Source organism: Jaculus jaculus, chromosome 9 (assembly GCF_020740685.1).
Source record: "Jaculus jaculus isolate mJacJac1 chromosome 9, mJacJac1.mat.Y.cur, whole genome shotgun sequence".
NCBI classification, from domain to species: Eukaryota; Metazoa; Chordata; class Mammalia; order Rodentia; family Dipodidae; genus Jaculus; species Jaculus jaculus.
Window position 1 is genome coordinate 16,332,030 of NC_059110.1, and position 22,703 is coordinate 16,354,732.

At 45.0% G+C, this 22,703-nt stretch overlaps 2 protein-coding genes across 3 annotated transcripts in view; one reads left to right on the forward strand and one right to left on the reverse strand.

Moving 5' to 3' along the window:
• The window catches only part of Pcmt1 (protein-L-isoaspartate (D-aspartate) O-methyltransferase), a 42,778-nt gene extending 38,701 nt beyond the window's left edge, over nucleotides 1-4,077 (reverse strand). For both annotated transcript variants that reach the window (XM_004651124.2, XM_004651125.2), the window contains exon 1: nucleotides 3,849-4,077. In XM_004651124.2, the coding sequence (XP_004651181.1) occupies nucleotides 3,849-4,077 (229 nt within the window). The remainder of the gene's footprint in view (nucleotides 1-3,848) is intronic.
• A 3,293-nt stretch (nucleotides 4,078-7,370) lies between these two features.
• On the forward strand, nucleotides 7,371-20,966 carry Nup43 (nucleoporin 43). The gene is made up of 8 exons (XM_004651129.2): nucleotides 7,371-7,532; nucleotides 8,523-8,645; nucleotides 10,461-10,538; nucleotides 11,532-11,712; nucleotides 13,862-13,997; nucleotides 14,699-14,850; nucleotides 18,283-18,405; nucleotides 20,420-20,966. The coding sequence occupies exons 1-8, from the start codon at nucleotides 7,413-7,415 to the stop codon at nucleotides 20,647-20,649; spliced, it is 1,143 nt and encodes a 380-aa protein (XP_004651186.1). The 5' UTR covers nucleotides 7,371-7,412; the 3' UTR covers nucleotides 20,650-20,966.
• Nucleotides 20,967-22,703: the final 1,737 nt, after the last annotated feature.

The window sequence follows — 22,703 nt, forward strand, 5'->3', positions numbered from 1 at the left end:
GTTAGTGCTTGCCTGTGAAGCCTAAGGACCTGGATTCAAGGCTCGATTCCCCAGGATCCACATTAGCCAGATGCACAAGGGGGCACATGTGTCTGGAGTTCATTTGCAGTGGTTGGAGACCCTGGCATGCCCATTCTTTCTGTTTGCCTCTTTCTCTGTCACTCTTAAATAAATAAAAAATTAAAATGTATATCTATTAAAAAACACACTAGGAAAAAATGAAAAGTAGGAGACATTTTTAAATTGTGTGCCAATCCCAATTTTCACATGGGCAAATAATTATTTCACAGTGATCTAATAAAAACAAATATAGGGCTGGAGAGATGGCTCAGTGGTTAAGGCACTTACCTGCAAACCCTAATGACCCAAGGTTGATTCCCTACTACCCAGGTAAAGCCAGATGCATGAAGTGGCACATGCATCTGGAATTCACTTGCAGTGGCTAGAGGCCCTGGAGCACCCATTCTCTTTCTCTCTCTGCCTCTCTATCTCTCTCTGCTTGCAAATAAATAAATAAAATATTAAATAAATAAATAAATAAACCTGGTGGGGCATGGTGCTGCACACCTTTAGTCCCGACACTCAGAAGCAGAGGCAGAGGATCACTGTGAGTTTGAGGCCACGTGAGACTACGTAGTGAATTCCAGGTCAGCCTGGACTAGAGCAAGATCCTACCTTGAAAAAACATAAATAAATAAATAAATAAATAAATAAATAAATGCATTAGCCAAAATGACCTCAACAACTTTTAAGTTACACAAGTGTTACAAAGGAACCTTTGTAAAGGAACTGACTTCTCTAATTACTACTTACCAAGTACAAATCAATATAAAACTATTTGCAAAATCAACATTATGCATGTTAAATATTCCTTATTAGGTTATCTGACAGGGAAAGAAAAAACACCTTAGAACAGTAATACAATACATTAAAGTGATTAATAAACCACTAGGAAAAAAATCTAGTCTTGGCTTACTTCAAATTTGGCCCCAAAAGGAGACTTTAACAGCCTGATAGATTACAAATTTCTGCCACAGCCAAGTCTCAACTGCGATAACCTACTGGTGGAAAATTACTTAGTCACAACTGATGTTTACAGTGGTGTATGCTGCAACAGCAGACGCTTAGCTCCTGTTAAGAAATTTTACAAAAATATTTCCAACAGATTGAGCTTATATGAAAGCCATGAAGTCTCAATAACATGTCACACGGCTGCCTGTGTTAACACATCAATGTCCAAGTCAGATGGCTTGGCAGTTAAGGTGTTTACCTGTGAAGCCTAAGGACCCAGGTTTGATTCCCCAGTAACCATGTAAGCCAGATGCACAAGCCAGCACATGTGGCTGAAGTCTGGAGTTCCTTTGCAGTGGCTAGAGGCCCTGGTGTACCCACTGTGTGTGTGTGTGTGTGTGTGTGTGTGTCTTTTTCTCTGTCTCTAAAACAAATACAAATTAAGCATTTTTTTAAAAAGGTCCAATGGTGAAAGTATTCAGTACCAAACAGTCCCATTTATATTTTCTTATTCACTTTTGTATTCCTAGATAAAAATACAAAGATAGTCACATAGTAACATTTAATTAGCCCTTGTGAAGAATAATATTCAATTCGAGTGGATTCAAGGTTTAAAACTTTTTTATTGACAACTTCCATAAACATAAACAGTGTACCATGATCATAATCCCTCCCACCATCCTCCCTGTTCCTCTTCCTGAATTCCCCCTCCACTGAATCCCTTCTTTCTAGCTGTCAGGATGCTGGGAAAAAGAGATTCAATTTGTTAATAGCTCCAGCCTTCAAGAGGATAATGAATGGAATTCAGAGGTAAGGCAGATATATGAAAAGCTTTTAAAAAAAAGGGGGGGGGGCTGGGCATGATGGCACACGCCTTTAATCCCAGCACTTGGGAGGCAGAGGTAGGAGGATCGCCAGGAGTTCCAGGCCACCCTGAAACTACATAGTGAAGTCCAGGTCAGCCTCGGTCAGGATCAGACCCTACCTCAAAAAAACAAAAAGAAAAAAGAATAAACAAACAAACAAAAAAAAAAAAAAAAAAAAAAAAAACAGGACAACTAAAAGCATGACCTTTGCAGGCAGAGTAGTGCAGGCCTTTAATCCCAGCACTCTGGAGGCAAAATAGGAGGATCACTGTGAGGCCAGCCTGGAACTATATAGAGTTCCAAGTCAGTCTGAGCTAAGGTGAGACCCTAACTCAAAAAAAAAAAAAAAAAAACCACCTAGCAGACTATGGTTATTGACAAAGTTAGTAGCAAAGAGAGAAGCTATACATTCTGACCACAGAGAAATTACCATGGACTGTGGTTCTTCTGGACTCTGGACCAGACAGCTATACTATACTACAATTTAAAATGGAAAGTGACACAGCATTCATCCCACTCTAAAATTATCATTAGAGGAATACAGCAACCACAAAGAATCATAATGTAAAGAGCTGGGCATGGTGGCATAGCCTTTAAGCCTAGCACTGGGAGAGGGGGGGAAGAGGTAGAGGTTGGGGGATCACTGTGAGTTCAAGGCTAACCTTGACACTACATAGTGAATTACAGGTCAGCCTGGGCTAGAGCAAAACAAAAGGCCGGGCCGTGGTAGCCCATGCCTTTATTCCCAGCAATGGGGAGGCAGAGATAGGTGGAACGTTGTGAGTTCGAGGCCAGCCTGAGACTACATAGTGAATTCCAGGTCAGCCTGGGCTGGAGCAAAGCCCTACCTCGAAAACCCAAAAACAAACAAACAAAAAAAATAATATAAAGGAACTTCCATTCAAGCTTTTATATATCGTGTTTTTGTGGGTTGTTGCTTCTTCTTCTTCTTTTTTTTTTTTTTTTTTGCTTGTTTGTTTTTGCTTTTCGAAGTAGGGTCTTGCTGTAGCCCAGGCTGATCTGGAATTCACTATGTAGTCTCAGGGCGGCCTCCAACTCACAGCGATCCTCCTATCTCTGCCTACCCCACCTCCCCCGTTGCTAGGATTAAAGGTGTGTGCCACCACGCCCGGTCCCCATTGAAGCTTTTAAAAGCCAATGGACAAGCCGAGAAAAGTTGGCATATTCCATATACACAATTCTGGATTCAGGACCTGGAAAGGCTCCAGTTGGTCTCTTAGGTACACCATCCCCGACCGTCCCCCACAGAGCTTTCCTCTACACTGGTCAGCAGCGGTCTAGAAGTTTCTCCATCATCTGGCAACAGCAATTCTCCTCTCTTCCTCTCCCCCACCCCCCCTCCCGCCCATATCAAACGGTGGCATCTCCCAACCAGAGGAAAAAACACAGGGCGGGGGAGGCAGAAGGAGAGAGGGGAGAGAGAGAGAGAGAGCGAGCGAGCTGGCAGGGAATCGACCGAGGAGGAAGGTGAGAAAAGGCACGGGGGCGACGGTGGTGGTGTCCCCCTCGGTCCCAGCCCGGTCACTAGGAACACAAGCCCACAGCCACCTCCCACTCCTGAGTCACGCCCCTCCGCTGGTGCAAACCGCGGACTCCGGGGACGGTTCCGCCACCTGTGACCTGTGTGTGTCCCCCGCGCCCCCGTCCGGCAGGCGCGCGAGGACAACGGGCAGCCCCCTGGCCCAGCAGCAGCGGGGGCCCCCTCTCTTTTTGTTCCCCCCTTTCTCTTCCCTTCGCGTCCCCACGTCGCCGATGAGTGACAGGTCCCCCGGGGAGGAGGCGATCGCCAGGCACACGGCGTTCCCGGGCGATCGGTGTAACCGCGAACCGAAACCCTCCACGCAGCGCCGGGGGGTGCAGACGGAACGTTCCGCACGGCCCGGGGCGGGGGGTGGAGGTGAGAGGGGGGAACCCATTCCAGGCCCACGCCGGACGCCGGGTGACACTTACTGCGGAGATTGTGGATTAGCTCCGAGTGGCTGGCGCCGCCGGATTTCCAGGCCATCGCTAAGCACACCCGGAGCAGGTACAGAACCACCTTCAACGCGGCGACGGTCCCCAGCAGCTTCGCCAAGAGTGAGACCACCTCCCACACGGTCACCGCCCCGCTCGCGTCCCCGTCCGAGCCGCGGCTTTCACTGCCGTCGCCGCCGCTGCCGCCACTGCGCGCTCCCGGCATCCCCCGCGGCACGCATGCGCTCTGTTACGCCGCGCGGCCCGGGGTGCGGCCGGGTGGGGCCGCAGGCACCGGGGAGGAGGGGTGGCGAGGCCCGGGCGGGCGGGCGATGCTCGGATCGGAGGCCGCGGCGTTCCCCGGTCTGAGGCTTCCCGCGGGCCCTTCTTCGCCCTGCGGCCGGCCGGGCGATGGGTGCCGCGGTGCAGGCTGCAGCTCCGGGACCCAGCGCGGCGGCGGGGATGGGGATGTTCTGTGCCCGCGCCGCGGGGTGGCTCCGCGGTCGTCGCCTTCGTCAGCCGCAGCGAGCGGCCAGCCTGCTCCTATAGCTGTCCAGATTGTTGAGACGATGGACTACCTCGGTCCGGCCTCATCCAACCCGGTGGATTAATATTTATTTAGGTTGGTTAAGAGTTACGGGTTCTCTGTGATGGAGCCAAGAATCACCTTCGTCATCATGGAGACGAAGGGCCTTCTGTCCGACCGACCTACAAGCCCATCACTTAGGTTAAGCAGAGGCTTTGGAACACTGATTTGTTTTCAATTCTAAAGTGCACATGCATCGTGGAAAAAGACTACGAACCGGGGCAGCGGGTGGAGGTTGCTTAACAACAAGAGCTTTATAATTGGTTACAAAATATCACTATCCAAAAATAAAAAATGAAACCCAGGTGTGCTGGCGCTCGCCTTTAATCCCAGCACTGGTTAGGCGCAGGTAGGAGGATTGCTATGAGTTCCCGGCCAGCCTGGGCTGCAGTGAGACCCTACTCCGAAAAACCAAAAATAAAAAATAAAAAAGGGGGGGCTGGAGAGATGGCTTAGCGGCTAAAGCGCATGCCTGCGAAGAAGTTTAAGGACCCAGGTTCGATTCCCCAGGTCCCACATCAGCCAAATGCACAAGGTGGCACATACGGTTGGAGTTCGTTTGCAGTGGCTAGAGGCTCTGGCTCGCCCATTTTCCCTTTCTCCCTCCCTGTCTAATAATAAGTAAATAAAAATCAGTATATTCTATTGCAAATGTGTTATTCTCCCATTGGAAATGTGTGTTACACCTAATTAAGCCTCAAGTCCCACCCTTAGATTGGACACCACCTTTCATACAGCTATCGTCTGTGCAAGAATCCCAGAAGGTGACAAGAAGCATTGCTTATCTCATCCAAACTGTACTGTCAACGGAGACAGCAGAATCCAGGCATCAGAACAGTAAGCTCTTAGGAAGGAAACAAAGTTATGTAAAGACATCTGTGCTACTATGTCAGCAGCCATTTCCAAATTATAAATATCTTACCACATAGCTAGGCGTGGTGGTGCGCACCTTTAATCCCAGCACTCGGGAGGCAGAGGTAGGAGGACCACCATGAGTTTGAGGCCACCCTGAGACTACACAGTGAATTCCAGGTCAGGCTGAGCTAGAGTGAGAAGAAAAAAAAAAAAAAGAAAAAGAAAAAAAATTTACCACATTTTTGTCAAATGTGACTTTCAACCTGCTTCCTATCTGAAATATCCACTACTTATTTCCTTGGATCCTGTGACCTTAAGTGAAACCACATGTGAAGCCGTGTTCTTCAAAAGAATAGAAAGAAAAGAGTTTTCTTTTTACATCACATTTTATTTTTTAATAAAATAAATAAAATTTGGGGGGGGGTGTTTACACGTATCAGATTAGGACCAGAGCCTTTTGAAACCAACGTCAGATACTTGTGCCACTTTTTGCGTCCAGTTCCACAAGGATGGCTGGGAAATTGAACCTAGGTTTGCAGTTTGGAAGCAATTGCCCCCAGCCACTGAGCAATCTCCCCAGCTTCCTCTGCAGCTTTCTTATGGTCTTGAAGCTGAGGGAAACGCTGAATCTGCTCTTAATTCCTGATTAAAATCCCCATCTGCTCTTGGGACAATGAGGTACCCGGGGCCCCGGGCGGGACCCCCTGCCTCCTCGGTCCCGCGCCCGCGCGACCTCCTACGTTCTGACTCCTTTTGGGTCCTTGCCTACTGGTAGTTACTTTTATTTCATTTTGAGAGAGAGAGAGAGGAAGAAAGAGAGGCGGATAGAATGGACACGCCAGGGTTTCTAGCCACTGCAAACAAACAAACTGCCTTGTGTAGCTGGCTTACATGAATACTGAAAGGAAGGAAGGAAGCCCTTAACAACTTGATCTCTCTGACCCAGATGAATTACATTTCCATACGGGTCTTTCATAAGTCCTCACTGTGGCACAGCACTACCAATATCAGATTAAAAACAACATAACCAACTAACATGGTCATGAATGCCTATAGTATGAAAGATTAAAATGAGAATAAGTCATACTCCTTGTATTACTTAGGATTTACATTCTATTACCTTTTGGGGGATATTTTTGTTTGTTTTCTTTTTGGTTTTTCGAGGTAGGGTTTCACTCTAGTCCAGGCTAACCAGGAATTCACCATGTAGTATCAGGGTGGCCTCAAATGCACGGTGATCCTCCTACCTCTGCCTCCCGAGTGTGAGTGCTAGGATCAAAGGTGTGCGCCACCACGACCGGCTGTTTCTTTTTAATAACAATAATAATTTATTTAAAGGAAAGAGGGAGAGAATGGGTACGCCATGGCCTCCAGCCACTGCAAATAAACTCTAGACACATGGGACACCTTGTGCATCTGGCTTTACATGTATGCTGGGAAATAGACTCTGAGTCCTTTGGCTTTGCAGGCAAGTGCCTTAACCATTAAGCTGTCTCTCCAGCCCTTGTTTTGTTGTTTCAGGGCAGCATCTCACTCTAGTCCAGGTTAACCCTCTGCAGCACCAGGCTGGCATCGAACTCAAGGATACTTTGCTACCTCAGCCTCCTGAGTGCTGGGATTAAAGGTTTGAGCCACCACTTCTGGTTTTTGCACAATTTCTGGCATCTGGCTTTACATGGGTTCTCGGAAATCGAACCCAAGCCATCAAGCAAGCGTCTTTAACCTCTGAGATATCTCCCAGCCCCCTTGAACTGTTTTCTATGTACAATGAAGTGCAACTGGACGCTGCGGCGTGGTACAAGGTGTTTTCTCGTGCGTTTTACTTATTTTTTCTTCACTTGCCCTCTGACATTGCATAATTATTGCACAAATACAGTTTTTCCTAGACTGATTTTTCAAGTTGATTGGAGTTCTTATTACCCAAGAGCACGGGCGCCCTTGTCTTTGTGGAGAGGTTCTTTTATTTCTGACATTGACAAGCCCGCCTGCCGACCAGGATTGTCTCTCCGCGGCCACCGTCGCGCTCTTAAAGTCCCATCCAACCAAGATTCCGCAGGAAGGGGCGGGACCGGGAGGCGCGCGTTGTGCTTTTGCCTGTGTCTGTCGTGCTCGAGTTCAGCATGGAGGAAATTTATGCGAAGTTTGTGTCACAGAAAATCAGCAAGACCCGCTGGCGCCCGGTGCTTTCCGGAAGCCTGCAGACCGCAGACACCTTCGCTACGGGCTCTTGGGACAATGAGGTACCCGGGGCCCCGGGCGGGACCCCCTGCCTCCTCGGTCCCGCGCCCGCGCGACCTCCTACGTTCTGACTCCTTTTGGGTCCCCGTTCGCCGGTCTCTAGTTACCGAGTGGGTTGTCCTTTAGCTCAGAGCCAGCGGCGGGGGTGACTGAGCTTCGGGTCTCGTTTTAAACTCTCACCGGTCACCGGATGGTCATGCCACCCCGCCCAAACCAAATCCCCCATGTCTGAAGCTAAACCCCGAGTCACTTGAGATGCTTTTGAAACAAAGTTGCCTGGTAGACAATACGTATTATGCTTTCCGAGGGTTGACGTTTTCAGTCGTCTCAGGATCAAAACCTGAGGCTGGAGAGATGGCTCAGTGTGGGGTTAAAGGCGCTCGGTTGCAAAGTGTGCCAACTTAGCTTCAACTTCCCAGAACCCACGTAGAGCCAGATGCACAAAGTGGCACATCATCTGGAGTTCGTTTGCGGTAACAAGAGGCCCTGACACACGCCTCTCTTCCTGTCTCTTGTTCTCCCCCCACCCCTGTTTTTCTCTCCCCGCGAATAAATAACTATATATATTGGGGGAGGGGGGTTCGAGGTAGGGTTCTGTAGTCCAGGCTGACCTGGAATTTATTATGTAGTCTCATGGTGGCCTCTCGAACTCATGGTAATCCTCCTACCTCTGCCTCTCAAGTGTTGGGATTAAAGGCATGTGCCACCACAGCCCAGCTAAATAACAAAATTTTTAAACGTAGATAAGGACTGGCGCTATGGCTTAGCTTAAGGTTAAGACACTTGCCTGCAACTCATAAAGATGCGGGTTCGATTCCCCAGTACCCATATAAGTCAGCTGCATAAGGTGGTGCATGTGTCAGGAGTGCATTTGCATTGGCTGGAGGCCCTGTCACACCCATATTCTCATTCTCTCTCCCTCTGCCTGTTTTTCTCATGTGCTGTCAAATAAATAAATAAAATGAAAGTAGATAAAACTTTCTGCCTTGCAGGAAAATTGTGTTTCGCTGTGGTCTATTGGGGATTTTGGAAATTTGGATTCTGATGGAGGGTTTGAAGGAGACCATCAATTATTGTGTGATATCAAACACCATGGTGATGTCATGGATTTACAGGTAAATTTCTTGTGTACCCAAAAAGCTAATTTCTGAAATGTTAGAATAATACATTTTAAGTGGCTTGCAGGGCACTCTCCATGGATTGATTTGCCACCGTTGATTAAGCAGTTAATGGCAGGATTGGGACTGGGAAGCAAGATGCAGATTTAATCCATTTTTATTTTTGTTCTTTTTGATTTGTTTTGTTTTTGTTTTTGAAATAGTGTCTCACTTTAGCCCAGGCTGACTTGGAATTCACTATGTAGTCTCTGGATGGCCTTGAACTCACACTGCTCTTTTTCTTTTTTAGCTGTTTGTCGTGTTGAATGATCTCAGGGTCTCTCACGTGTTAGCCAGGCACTCTACCACTGAGCTACATCCCCAGCTCTCAAGTATGGTTCTCTGTTTTGCAAATTAGAAAGCTGAAGGTGTAATACTACGCAGTAAATAGTGTGCATGGCAGCTTACATGGAATTGATTTTTGAATTTGCGTAACAACTTCCTAAGTGGGAAATAGCGCTTCCATTTTATTTATTTATTTATCTATTCATTTATTAGAGACAGAGAGAGGGGAGGAGAGAGTGAGAATGGGCGTGCCAGGGCTTCTAGCCACTGCAAATGAACTCCAGATTCATGCACCACCATGTGTATCTGGCTTACGTGAGACCTGGAGAATCGAACCTGGGTCCTTAGACTTTGGAGGCAAGCACCTTAACCACCAAGCCATCTCTGCAGCACGGTTTTTCCATTGTAAAGGTTTATCAGAACTTAGTGAACTTCAGTTTTCAAAGCTGGATATGATGGCAGGTGTGTATAGTCCCACCTACTTGGAAAGTTAAGTGAGAGGATTGAGTTAAAGGTTTCAAAATTGCAAATTGGAGAAAGGGCTCAGCTTGCTTGCAAAGCCTGCTGGCCCCCAAGTTTGTAGTACATGCCTCTGAGGTTGTGTGTAGTGACAAGTGGTCTTGGCACTCCCATACTCACTCTCTTTCCCTCTCCCTCACTGCCCCCTCCCGAGAAATAAAAGTGAAGATCCATTTGGGCAACACAGTCATGTCCAATGAGTTTTTCAAATCCTGTACTATATGAACTCAGAAGCCGTAAATAACTTGGAGTATTGTGGCCCAAATTTAAGTAAGTTATCGGTTACTTAGCTCATTGCTATGACAAAGTATCTCAGGGGAAGCAATTTAAGGGACGAAAGGCTTACTTGGGCTAGTCGTTCCGGGGGACCCAGTTCATCCGAGCAGGGAAGGTATGGCGGGAGGGACGTGAAGCACCGGGCACATCCGGTTTGCAGTTAGGAAGCAGTGAGTGGCGAGTGCTCATGCTCCGCTGTCTCTTTTCATTTGGTCTGAGACACTAGTCCATGCTTTGTTGCTACCCACAATTAGGGTTGCTCTAGACACGCCCAGAGATTTGTCTCCTAGGTGATTGCAGCTGCTGTGAAATTGACAATATTGTCTATCACACTGAGCAAATTTTAAAAATACTATTTTCTTGAAAAAAAATTATTTTTTAAGTTTTTTGAGGTAAATTCTTACTCTAGCTCAGGCTGTAGTTTCAGGCTGGCCTCGAACTCACAGTGATCCTCCCACCTCTGCCTCCTGAGTGCTGGAATTAAAGGTGTGCACCACCACGGCTGCCTTAAAAAACTCTTACTTGTATAGTAGATTGTTTTTACGTTCAGATCTGTTACCACATTTTGTTTGCTTAGCATTTGTAAGCTATTTGCTTTTTTTAGAATTCTTATAGCTTGTGCTATTAGTGAAACGAGCAAATAGGCTTCTTATTAAATATTTCTGAAACTATAAATCAGAACTTTCTGTTTAGTTTTTTGACCAGGAAAGAATTGTAGCTGCTTCATCGACAGGATGTGTTACAGTTTTCCTTCACCATCCAAATAACCAGGTAAAGGACTTTTGTTTGAAAAGTAAGTTTGTAGTTTAATTATTTTTAAGAATACTTAAAGAAGGCTATGTATAATGAGTATATAAGTAAAGTTTTATAATGTTTAAATATGAATATTGGCATATTCCTGTGGCCCCAGTTACTCTAGCGGCTGAAGGAGTAGGATCACTTGATGCCAGTAACCCTCAGACTAAAGGTCTCATGCTCTACCAACTGAGCTATCCAGTGCCCTGATGCCAGTAACCCAAGAATAGCCTGGGCAACAGAGCACTCACTACTCCATCACAAAGCATAAGGAGAGTGTTGCTCGCTTTGAGAGGAGAGGTTACTGGAGACTAAACTCAGGGTCTCAGGTGTACTGGCATGCATTTGCCACAAAGCTAACACCTCTGTCCCCTGTTACCCACTTTTATTTTGTTTTTTTCAACGTAGGGTCTCACTGTAGTCCAGACTGACCTGGAATTCACTATGTAATCTCAGGGTGGCCTTGCACTCACAGTGATCCTCCTACCTCTGCCTCCCAAGTGCTGGATTAAATGCGTCCGCCACCATACCCGGATCCAACACTGGCATGGGGAAACTGGCTATAACACCCATAAGCCCACCCCCAACAATACGCTCCCTCCAGGAGGCATTAATTCCCAAATCTCCATCAGTTGGGAACCTAGCATTCAGAACACCTAAGTTTATGGGGGACACCTGAATCAAACCACCACAGCAGTTATGACACTCGCCTACAAAGCCAATGGTGTCCGATTTGATTCCCCAGGACCCACATACAGCCAGATGTACAAGGTGGAGCATTTGTCTGGACTTCATTTGCAGTGACTAGAGGCCCTGGCATGCCCATTCACTTGATTTCTAGCTGCCTCTTTCTCTGTCTCCTTCAAATTAATAAATAAGAATAGAATATTAACAAAAATATTGTTAGAGAAAAGGGCTTATTCTTTAAAACTTTGCTGTGATTGGTGAACGTCTGTTTCCAATGCATAGACTCTGTCAGTCAGCCAGCAGTGGACCTCAGCTCACTACCACACGGGTCCCGGCAGTCCTTCCTACAGCAGTGCACCGTGTACAGGTATTGTGTGTGACAACCCGGAAATTGTCACAGTTGGAGAGGATGGTCGAATAAATCTCTTCAGAGTTGATCACAAGGAAGCTATGAGAACTATAGGTGAGAAGATTCATGTTCCTTTTGTCCATCCCATACAAATTGATCATTTGTGATATGATAAGTAAATCAGTGCTGTGTGTATGTGGGGTGTAAAAATAAACAAGCTGGGATCCCTTTGTCAAGATAGTGTGCCGATGACATCGGTGTGAATGACTGCTAATCACTCGAAGAGGTCAGTAATCGAAGAGGAGAGAGAAATGTCTTACAGTATTTATATGCGATTATCAAATGAATCAGGGAGCAAGTGGCAGTTAATTTAATTAGGTTCTACACACCATGAGTCTTACTTAAAGGTGACCTACCAGAAGAAGGGAATATGCTGGGGGCAGGTTAAAACTAAACAACAGCCAGGCTTGGTGGTGCACACCTTTAAGCCCAGCACTCGGGAGGCAGAGGTGGTGGGATCACCATGAGTTTGAGGCCACCCTGAGACTACATAGTGAATTCCAGGTCAGCCTGGACCAGAGTGAGACCCTACCTCAAAAACCCAAAAACCAAACAACAACAACAAAAACAACAACAAATGACAAAAGGTGTATATAGGGACATGACATTAGATATAGACGAAATTAAAGGAAATTGGGGCCTAGGTTGCAAAGTCTGGAATGCAGAATGACAAGAGGTTACAGGTTTTGTTGTGTTGTTTTGTTTTGTTTTATGAGGCAGGGTCTTGCTCTAGAGCAGGCTGACCTGGAGCTCACTATGTAGTCTCAGGGTGGCCTTGAACTCACAGCAATCCTCCTACCTCTGCCTCCCAAGTGCTGGGATTAAAGGCATGTGCCACCATGCCTGGCAAGGTTACAGTATTTTTGTTCTTTTTTAAAAAATCTTTTATTTAAGAGAGAGAGAGAGAAAGAGGCAGATAGAAAAAATGGGCACACCAGGGTGTCTCATACTGCAAACAAACTCCAAACTCATGCTCCACCTTGTACATCTGGCTTAGGTGGGATCTGGGGAATCATACTTGGGTCGCTAGGCTTCCTAGGCAAGGGCCTTAAGTGCTACGCCATCTCTCAAGCCCAGGTCACAGTTTTTAAATGGAGAGCAAGTTTCCGTTGAAAGCCTGAGCACAGTGGTGCCTCAGAAAACTGTTCTAGTGATGGGTTCCTTCTAAGCTTCATGCATGCTCAACTGGGATTCCCAGCAGTCCTTCACCATAGACCTCTTGGATCAGAATCTCTGGGGACTAAACCCAGAGAGAGTGAGAGAGAGAGAGAGAGACCCCACCATGAAGGATTGCAGAGAGGAGGATGCTGGTGAAGAAAGGATGAACAGATTTGACAAGAGCCGGCAGATAATACACGGTGGGAGTGAACTCTATAGAGAACATTGGGTTTGAATCCAATAGAGTAGAAGTTCTGTGTCTCACCTTGTGTTTGTAATCTTTTGGCCTTGCTGTGGCTGGTGGGATCCATTCCAGTGTTACATTTCCAGTGACACATACATGACTGGCTAGTGGCTTTCACTTTCTGGTCTTGGAGACACCCTATATAAAAATAAGTAAGTTGGGGTCTGGAGAGATGGTTTAGCTGTTAAGTGCTTGCCTGTGAAACCTAAGGACCTCGGTTCAAGGCTTGACTCCTCAGGACCCATGTTAGCCAGATGCACAGAGGGTGCACATGTCTGGAGTTCCTTTGCAGTGGCTGAAGGCCCTGGCATGCCCATTCTCTCGCTCTCTCTGCCTCATTCTCTGTTGCTCTCAAATAAATAAATAAATAATAAACAAATAAATATAAAAATAAATAAGTCAGTTGTGGTAGTATATACCTTTAATCCCAGAGGCCAAGATAGGAGGAACCTGGGGTTCTTTGGCTTTGCAGGCAAGTGCCCCAACTGCTAAGCCATCTCACCAGCCTGCAAATTTCTTTAATGCCAAAGATATTATATATACATACATACATACATTGTTTATTTGTTTTGTTTTTTGTTTTTTGGCTTTTCAAGATAGGGTCTCACTATAGTTTAGGCTGACCTGGAATTCACTATGTAATCTCAGGGTGGCCTCGAACTCAAGGCGATCCTCCTACCTCTGCCTCCTGAGTGCTGGGGTTAAAGGTATGCACCGTGCCTGGCTTAGAGTTTTTGTTTTTGTTTTAATCCCTTGGAACAAAGGAACATATTAACATGTGCCTGTTTTTTAATTTTGCAGATAATGCAGATAGCAGCACCCTTCATGCTGTAACGTTCCTTCGAACTCCTGAGATTGTTACAGTAAATTCAATTGGACAGTTAAAAATATGGGATTTCAGACAACAAGGGAATGAGCCATGTCAGATATTATCACTGTAAGTCTTGATTTGTAATGTCAGTAGTGTAATGAGAAATTAATTTGATTAGTTGGTTATCACAACTTTATTTAATTGCATTTTAAGACAACGATGTCTAGTTTAGCTTGATGAAGCAAGGTTAATGTGCTGGGTCTGATACCACGATGCTTCCCTGAGGACTTGTACTGCTCAGAACCTTTATCTCTGAAGTTTGTATTACTAGAGAACTTCCTTCTCTGCATTGAACAAGTGTATGGGTAGTGGGCAGATATACTTTAGATGTGATTTAGGTCAAATACAATCCAATGTTGTTTTTGTTTTTTTTTTCTGAGCAGAAACTCCCTTTCTAGGTATGCAACTTTAGTTTTTCAAGAAAATAGAATGCATCAAACTGAAGTAAAAAGTGAATTAAATAAGGTAGTAGTAAAGAGTATTTGGTTTCGTTGATACATTCTGTTTAAAGCCTGAGAAATGGAAATATTTCTTGTACATCTTACCATTAAGTGGTTTTGCTTCCTGTGTTTTCAAACTGACAAGAGAATGAGTAGTTTTGGCTTTTAATTCCCCATACTATTAATAAATACATTTAATTGAGTCGATTTGGGGGCATTATCAATTTAGTATGTCATTTAGTCAGGAGAGTGAAATGGGTTCCTCGAGTTACACAAGGATAAATTATGCTTTACCACATTTTGATGTTGTCATATCTCCCACAAAAGGACTGGTGACCGTGTGCCACTCCACTGCGTGGACAGACATCCCAACCAGCAACATGTTGTAGCTACTGGTGGCCAGGATGGAATGTTGAGTATTTGGGACGTTAGGCAAGGTACAATGCCTGTGTCTCTGCTGAAGGCTCATGAAGCTGAAAGTAAGTGTTACGGAAATAGACAGTTTTTATTGAGTTACATTACATAAGCACCCTTTCATAATGATACATAGGGATCATTTAACCATTTAACCACATGGCTTTAGAAAAAATTTTTATTAAGCAGGGCATGGTGGTGCATGCCTTTAATCTCAGCACTTGGGAGGCAGAGGTAGGAGAATCGCCATGAGTTCAAGGCCACCCTGAGACTCCATAGTGAATTCCAGGTCAGCCTGTGCTAGAGTGAGACCCTATCTTCAAAAACAAAAACAAACAAAAAAAAATATTTTATTACTTATTTACTTGAGAGAGAAAGAGGCAGAGAGAATGAGAGAGAATAGGCACACCAGGGACTCCAGCCACTGAAAACGAACTCCAGATGCATATGCCACCTTGTGTATCTGGCTTAAGTGAGGTCCTGGGAAATTGAACATGGGTCCTTTGGCATTGTAGGCGAGAGCCTTAACCACTAAGCCATCCCTCCAGACCCTCATAGACTTTTGGGGGGGGGGGTTGGTTTTTTTTGAGGTAGGGTTTCACTCTAGCTCAGGCTGACTTGGAATTCACTATACAGTCTCAGAGCAGCCTCTAACTCACAGAGATCCTCCTACCTCTGCCTCTCGAGTGCTGGGATTAAAGGCATGCACCACCATGCCCATCCACTCATAGCTTTTAATGTATGACTTGTATAAATATGTTCCTTTTTATTCGCAATTCAAGATTTTTAACATTTCATTATGATCTCCAGAACCACAGTAAATATTACATGTTCATCTTATGAACTTCTCTCTTTTTTTTTAAACATATTTATTTATTTATTTGAGAGAGAGAAAGATGCACATAGATAAGAAATAGAATGTATGTTCCAGAGCCTCTAGCTACTGAAAACAAACTCCAGATGCACAGGCTACCTTGTGCATCTGCCTTTCATGGGTACTGGAGAATTAGACGTGGGTCCTTAGGCTTCCCAGGCAAGCGCCTCAACCACTAAGCCATCACTGCAGTCTACCATCTAAGATCTTTTTTTTAAACAAATATTTATTTTATTTTATGTATTTATTATAGAGAAAAAGAGGCAGGTAGAGATTGAGCATGCCAGGGCCTCCAGACACTGGAAATGAACCCCAGGCACATGGGCTACCTTACGGATCTGGCTTATGTGGGTACTGGGGAATCGAACCTGGGTCCTTAGGCTTTGCAGGCAAATGCCTTAACCACTGTACCATCAATCTCTACCCCCCCCCCTCCTTTTGGAGATATAGTCTTACTTTATAGCTCAGGCTAGCCTGGAATTCACGATGTAGGCCTCCTACCTCAGCTTCCTGAGTGCTAGGAGTAAGCTACCACACCCAACTAAAGTAGACCTACTCCTGCCTATTACTGGAGGTGAAGCCCAGGGCCTCACACACTTGCTGAACCACAGAGCTATATCTTCAGGTCCAACTTTATTTTTTTTTCTAAGGTAGGGTTTCACTGTAGCACAGGCTGACCTGGAATTCACTATGTCATCTCAGGGTGGCCTCGAACTCTCAGCGATTCTCCTACCTCTGCCTCCCGAGTGCTGGAATTAAAGGCGTGCGCCACTATGCCCAGCCTTCCAAACTTCTTTTGTTTTTTCAGACAGGGCCTCTCAATGTATACATTTTTAAAAATCAAAGCAATGGTTGGATAGGCAATTGTCATATCAAAATGGATGGTATTGCCTGTGATCCCAGCACTTCAGAGGAAGATCACTGTGAGTTCAAGGCCAGTCTGTGTCTAGAATGATCTTCATGTTAACTTGGACTAGAGTGTGACCATGACCCTGTCTTGAAAAAAAATACAAAGAAAAAGAAAGAAAAGATAAAAATGGATTTTTATTTACAGAGAGAGGAAGCATATGGGCACACTAGGGCCTCTTACTGCTTCAGAAGAATTCCAGGGGGCTGAAAGGATGGGTTAGTGGTTAAGGCGCACATCTGCAAAACCAAAGGACCTCAGTTGATTCCCCAGGACCCACATAAGCCAGATGCACACAGTGGTGCATGCGTCTGGAGTTCATTTGCACTGGCTGGAGGCCCTGACACACCCATTCTCTCTCTCTCTCTGCCTCTTTCTGTCAAATAAATAAACAAACAAAAATATTAAAAAAAAAAAAAAAGACTTCCAAGGACATGCACCAGTTTGTACATTTATTGTACTAGCGAATAGGATCCAGACCATCAGGCTTTGCAAGCAAGCACCTTTTAACTTCTGAGCCAGCTACATATCCCAGATTATATATTTTTTTAATTCTGATTTCAAAGATGATTATATTACATTAGGCTTGAATAAGAGTAAAGTTTTGAGCCAGGTATGATGACACATGCCTTTAATTCCAGCACTTAAGAGGCAGAGGTAGAGGATCAACATGAGTTCAAGGCTACCCTGAGACTACATAGTGAATTCCAAATCAGTCTGGCTTGAGTGAGACCCTACCTTGAAAAACAGGGGGAAAAAAAAAGTAAAATTTTGATCAAAAGTTTTTTTTCAGTATGATCCCATGTCATCTTTTTCATAACTAGGTTAAATGATTGAGCCATCATTTTCTTTTCCATTCAGACCCAGCACACAAGTAGATTTACTTGGCTTTTCTCTATCTTCATGTTATAGTCTCAGAAATACTATATTCTGTCATTAATTTTGAAGCCTTTGATTTCTTTTAAAAAATCTTTTCTTTATTTGAGAGAGAGAAATAGGCAAAGAGTGAGAGAGAGATAATGGGCATGCGTATGCCCCCTTGTGCATCTGGCTTATGTGGGTCCTGGGGAATTGAACCTGAATCCTTTGGCTTCACAGGCAAATGCCTTAAACACTAAGCCATTTCTCCTGCCCAAGCCTTTGATTTTTTTAAAGATACACTTTATTTATTTGAAAGCGAAAGAATGGGCACACCAGGGTCTCCAGCCACTGCACACTCCAGACACATGGGCCACCTTGTGCATTTGGCTTATGTGGGTACTGGGGAATTGAACCTGAGTCCTTAGGCTTTGTAGGCAAGCGCCTTAACCCCTGAGCCATCTCTCCAGCCCGTGCCTTTGATTTTTACCCGACTTAAGGTTTCTAGGTATACAATGTTGGTTAATGGAAGATGCTGCCTAGCACTACGGTGTCACATCGCTTGCTCAGCTAATCTGCAGGGGAATCAGCTACTCTGTTCTTACTTTTAAAATTTATTTATTTATCTATTTATTTGAGAGCGACAGACACAGAGAGAAAGACAGATAGAGGGAGAGAGAGAGAATGGGCGCGCCAGGGCTTCCAGCCTCTGCAAACGAACTCCAGATGCGTGCGCCCCCTTGTGCATCTGGCTAACGTGGGACCTGGGGAACCAAGCCTCGAACCGGGGTCCTTAGGCTTCACAGGCAAGCGCTTAACCGCTAAGCCATCTCTCCAGCCCTCTGTTCTTACTTTTAGTGTGGGAAGTTCACTTCCACCCATCTAACCCAGACCATCTGTTCACGTGTTCTGAAGATGGGTCCCTCTGGCACTGGGATGCCTCCACAGATGGGCCTGAGAAATCTTCACTCTTCCACCAAGGTAAAATGTCTTAAAATTGTTGGTTGTTATTTTTTACTTTTTATGTTACTTGAGCCAAGCACGGTGATGCATGCTTATAACGCAGGGCAGGAGGATCAGGAGTTCAGTATCAGCCTCAGCCATACAACAAGTGCAGACCAGCCTGTTCTACATGAAACTCTGTCTCCCAAAATACAAAAAGTAAAATAAATGATTGAAGGATGGATAATGACCAAATTCACCTTCCTACTTTCCTTCCCCCCCACTCTCTAATGCTGAGGATTGCACCCAGGGCTTTGGACATGTCAGGCACATTAAGTGTTATGCCCCTGAGCTGCATCAGTAGCCCTTGAACTTTAGAGACAGGGTCTTAATATATAGCTTGGGCTGACCTTGAACTTACTCTACAGCCTAGGCTGTTCTCAAACTTACCATCCCCCTGCCTCAGTCTCCTGAGTGCTGAGATTACAGTAGGGCATCCTACTGGCTTTCTTATTTTTAAGGTTACAAAGGGATTATTGTTTGAAAACAGCATGATGAAACCTATTTGTATTGCTGATGAATAAAGTTTTTTTTTAATTTTTCAAATATTTTATTTATTTATTTGAGAGAGAATCAGAACACAGGTGTGCCAGGGTCTTCAGCCACTGCAAACAACTCCAGACGCATATGCTACCTTGTGCATCTGGCTTACAAGGGTACTAGGGAATCGAACCTGGGTCCTTGGGCTTCACAGGCAAGTGCCTTAACCTCCCCAAAACTTTTTTTTTTAAAGGGGGGCGCAAGAGGTTTCCATTACATAGGTTTGAATAACACAGGACTTGAAATGTGACTGTTAACTATTTATTATTGTATTCTTAGTGACCAGAAAGGCAGTTAGCTGGCTCACTTAAGTCAGCTAAGCAGAGCACAGTGTCTCAGGCCTGTAATCCGAGCACTCGGGAGGCTGAGGCAGTAGGACTGCGGCAGGTTGAAACCAGCCAGCTTGAGCTGTATATCAAGTCCTAGACTGGCCTGTGCTGTGCAGTAAGGAACACAAAACAGCCCGGCGTGGCGGTACACGCCTTTAATCCCAACACTCGGGAGGCAGAGGTAGGAGGATTGCTGTGAGTTCAAGGCCACCCTGAGAATACAGAGTGAATTCCAGGTCAGCTTGGGCTAGAGTGAGACTACCTCAAAAAACCAAAAACAGAGAGAAAAATAAAAAAATAAAAAAATTCAGAAATATATCCAGAAATTCTGTGATTATCTACATTTTTCAATATATTTTTAAATTTTATATTAATTTATTTATTTGAGAGAATGAGAATGGGCACACCAGGGCCTCCAGCCACTGCAAATGAACTCCATATACTTGCGCCACCTTGTACATCTGGCCTGCATGGATCCTGGGGAATTGAACCTGGGTCCTTTGGCTTTGCAGCAAGTGCCTTAACCACTAAGCCATCTTTCCAGCCCATGATTGGCTACATTTTAATTAAATGATGTGTAGAAAGACGGGCTTGATGGTACATGCCTTTAAACCCAGCACCTGGGAGACAGAGGTAGAAGGACTGCTATGAGTTAAAGACTAGCCTGGAACTGAGTGAGTTCTGGGTCAATCTATGCTAGAAAAAAAATCGAAAACCAAACAAAAAAGATGTACAGCGAGGCGTGTTGGTGCACACCTTTAGTCTCAGCACTCAGGAGGCAGAGGTGGGAGGATCGCTGTGAGTTCAAGGCGACCCTGAGACTACAGAGTGAATTCCAGGTCAGCCCGGGATAGAGCGAGACCCTACATTGAAAAATAAAAACAATAAAAGCTGTATAGAAAGGTGGGCACAATTAAACTTTCTCCTCCTGGAGAGTACAAAGGGAGTGGTCATATTTTCCCTTGAGTATGTGATGCCGTTGTTCGCTTTGTTCCTCATTTCCCTCGCTCTTCTTGCTCTCCTCATCATGCCTGTTGTTACACCTGTTTAAATCAACACTTCTTCCAAGGCTGGTTACTAATATAAGATTGGTCGTGAAAGGTCTCCCCCTTTTTTTCTCCCAGGAGGACGGAGCAGCACATTCCTGTCTCACAGCATAAGTAATCAGGCTCCTGTTCCCCATTCCCTTGTAAGCTCTTGGCTCAGCACGGACCCAGCAAAAGACCGCATTGAAATCACAAGCCTGCTTCCCAGCAGGACCCTGTCTGTGAACACTTTGGACGTTCTGGGTCCTTGTCTTGTTTGTGGAACTGATGCGGAAGCAATTTATGTCACCAGACAACTGTTTTCATGAAAGTTCTGCTATTAAAAGATCTCAACTAAAACACACAGTTCCCTTTATGCATTCCAACTGTTGTGAAAACTTCCATCAATCAGAAAATGTGTTATTTTGTCAGTGCCACTTTTGACTTTTTGGATTCTCCCCCAAACACTTGGAAAATATGATAGATGACTAATAGCAAAACATGTTGAATGTATTGAAGAACATCCGAGGGAGCCTTGTGCTGATAAGCACACTGCCTGCGTGCAGACTTCCCTGAACCACATCTTCATTTTAAAAAAACTATTTCAGCCGGGCATGGTGGCACACGCATTTAATCCCAGCACTCAGGAGGCAGAGGTAGGAGGATCACTGTGAGCTCAAGGCCACCCTGAGACTACATAGGGAATTCCAGGTCAGCCTGGGCTAGAGTGAGACCCTACCTTGAAAAAACAAACAAACAAACGAAATGTGTGTGTGTGGACATACCAGTGTCTGTTGGTGCTATAAATGAACACCAGACCCCTGCACCCCTTTTTACATCCAGCTTACATGAATGACTTGGGAGTTGAACTCGGTCTTTTCCTGCAAGCACCTTTAACCACTGAGTCTTTGCAGTCTTCGTTTTTAACGTTAAGGGATTTAGCAATTAACAAAGCACTATCCTTGGTGCTGGAATTACAAGTGCGTACCACCGTGCTCAGCTCATTTTTCTCAGCACTGGAGAGTGTATTCTGTTGGTGCCAGTAGACAATGTTAATGTTCCTTCTTTGTATTGAAGCTGTTTTCTTAATGATTTTAATAAGTTTAGGAAGATTTTTGAGTAGAACAAAAATAACAAACTAGGGCTTGGGAACTGGCTCAGTGGTTGAAGGCACTTGCTTGCAAAGCCTGCTGACCTGGATTGAGTTGCCCAGTACCCACATAAAGCCAGATACACAAAGTGGCACATGTGTCTTGCATTTGTTTGCAGCAGCAAGAGGCCCTGGCACACCCATACTACTCCCCCCTCTTTCATGAAAATAAAATATTTTAAAAATAAAAATGACAAACTTACACATGTCTAAGTTTGTTGTTTTTATGTATTTTACTTTTTGCAGAGCTAGGGGTCAAATCCAGAGAATTATATGTTCATCAACTGCCATAATATTGAGCTATATTCCTACTACCAAAACTTACTTGCTTGTGTGTATGGGTGCACCAGGGCCTCTTGCTACTGCAAGGTGCATCAGATGCCTGTGCCATTTTTGTGGGTGGCCAACTCCCTGTTAACCATCTTCCCAGCCCCTCCCCTCACAGTTTTTTTTTTTCTTTCTTTCTTTTTGTGGTAGGGTCTCATTCTAGCCCAGGCTGACCTGGAATTCATTATATAGTCTCAGGCTGGCCTCGAACTCAGCGATTCTCCTACCTGTGCCTCCAAGGGCTGGGATTAAAGCGTGCACCACCATGACCTGCTATATATATATATTTTTTAATTTTATTTATTTATTTGATAGCAGGGAGAAAGAGATGGATGGATGGATGGATGGATGGATGGATGGAAGGAAGGAAGGAAGGAAGGAAGGAAGGAAGGAAGGAAGGAAGGAAGGAAGGAAGGAAAGTGGGCACAACAGGGCCTCCAACCACTAGCAAACAAACTCCAGACGCATGTGCCATCTTGTGCATCTTGCTGTACATGGGTACTGGGGAATTGAACCTAGGTCCTTAGGCCTTACAGACAAGCACCTTAACCATTGACCCATCTTTCCAGCCCCACAAATAGTTTTAAGTGAAAATATTTTGGTAGATGTCTTTGTTAAAGTAAGTTGGAGGCTCAGTGAATAAAGTGCTCACCACTCCAGTCTAAGTCCCAGGTTTGATCCCCAGGCCCCACATAAAATGCCAGAATCTGTGGGCAACTTGTGTAATCTTAGCATGCAGAGCTCAAGAAGGGAAGCAGAGACAGGAGAATATCCTAGAAGCTCAAAGCATAGCAGACAACAACAGAGCAAGACCCAGAGAGAGAAACCCTGACTAAAATGAGGTGGACAGGTGAAGACCCACGGGAAAGTTGTCCTCTGACCTCCAGCTGCATGCTGTGGCACGTG

Bases quoted from the DNA above. Each gene is read 5' to 3' on its own strand.
- Nup43 (XM_004651129.2), top strand. From the start codon at position 7,413: ATGGAGGAAATTTATGCGAAGTTTGTGTCACAGAAAATCAGCAAGACC. The intron at 7,533-8,522 runs GTACCCGGGGCC...TCTGCCTTGCAG, and splicing joins CGGGCTCTTGGGACAATGAG to GAAAATTGTGTTTCGCTGTG. The intron at 10,539-11,531 runs GTAAAGGACTTT...TCCAATGCATAG, and splicing joins TTCACCATCCAAATAACCAG to ACTCTGTCAGTCAGCCAGCA.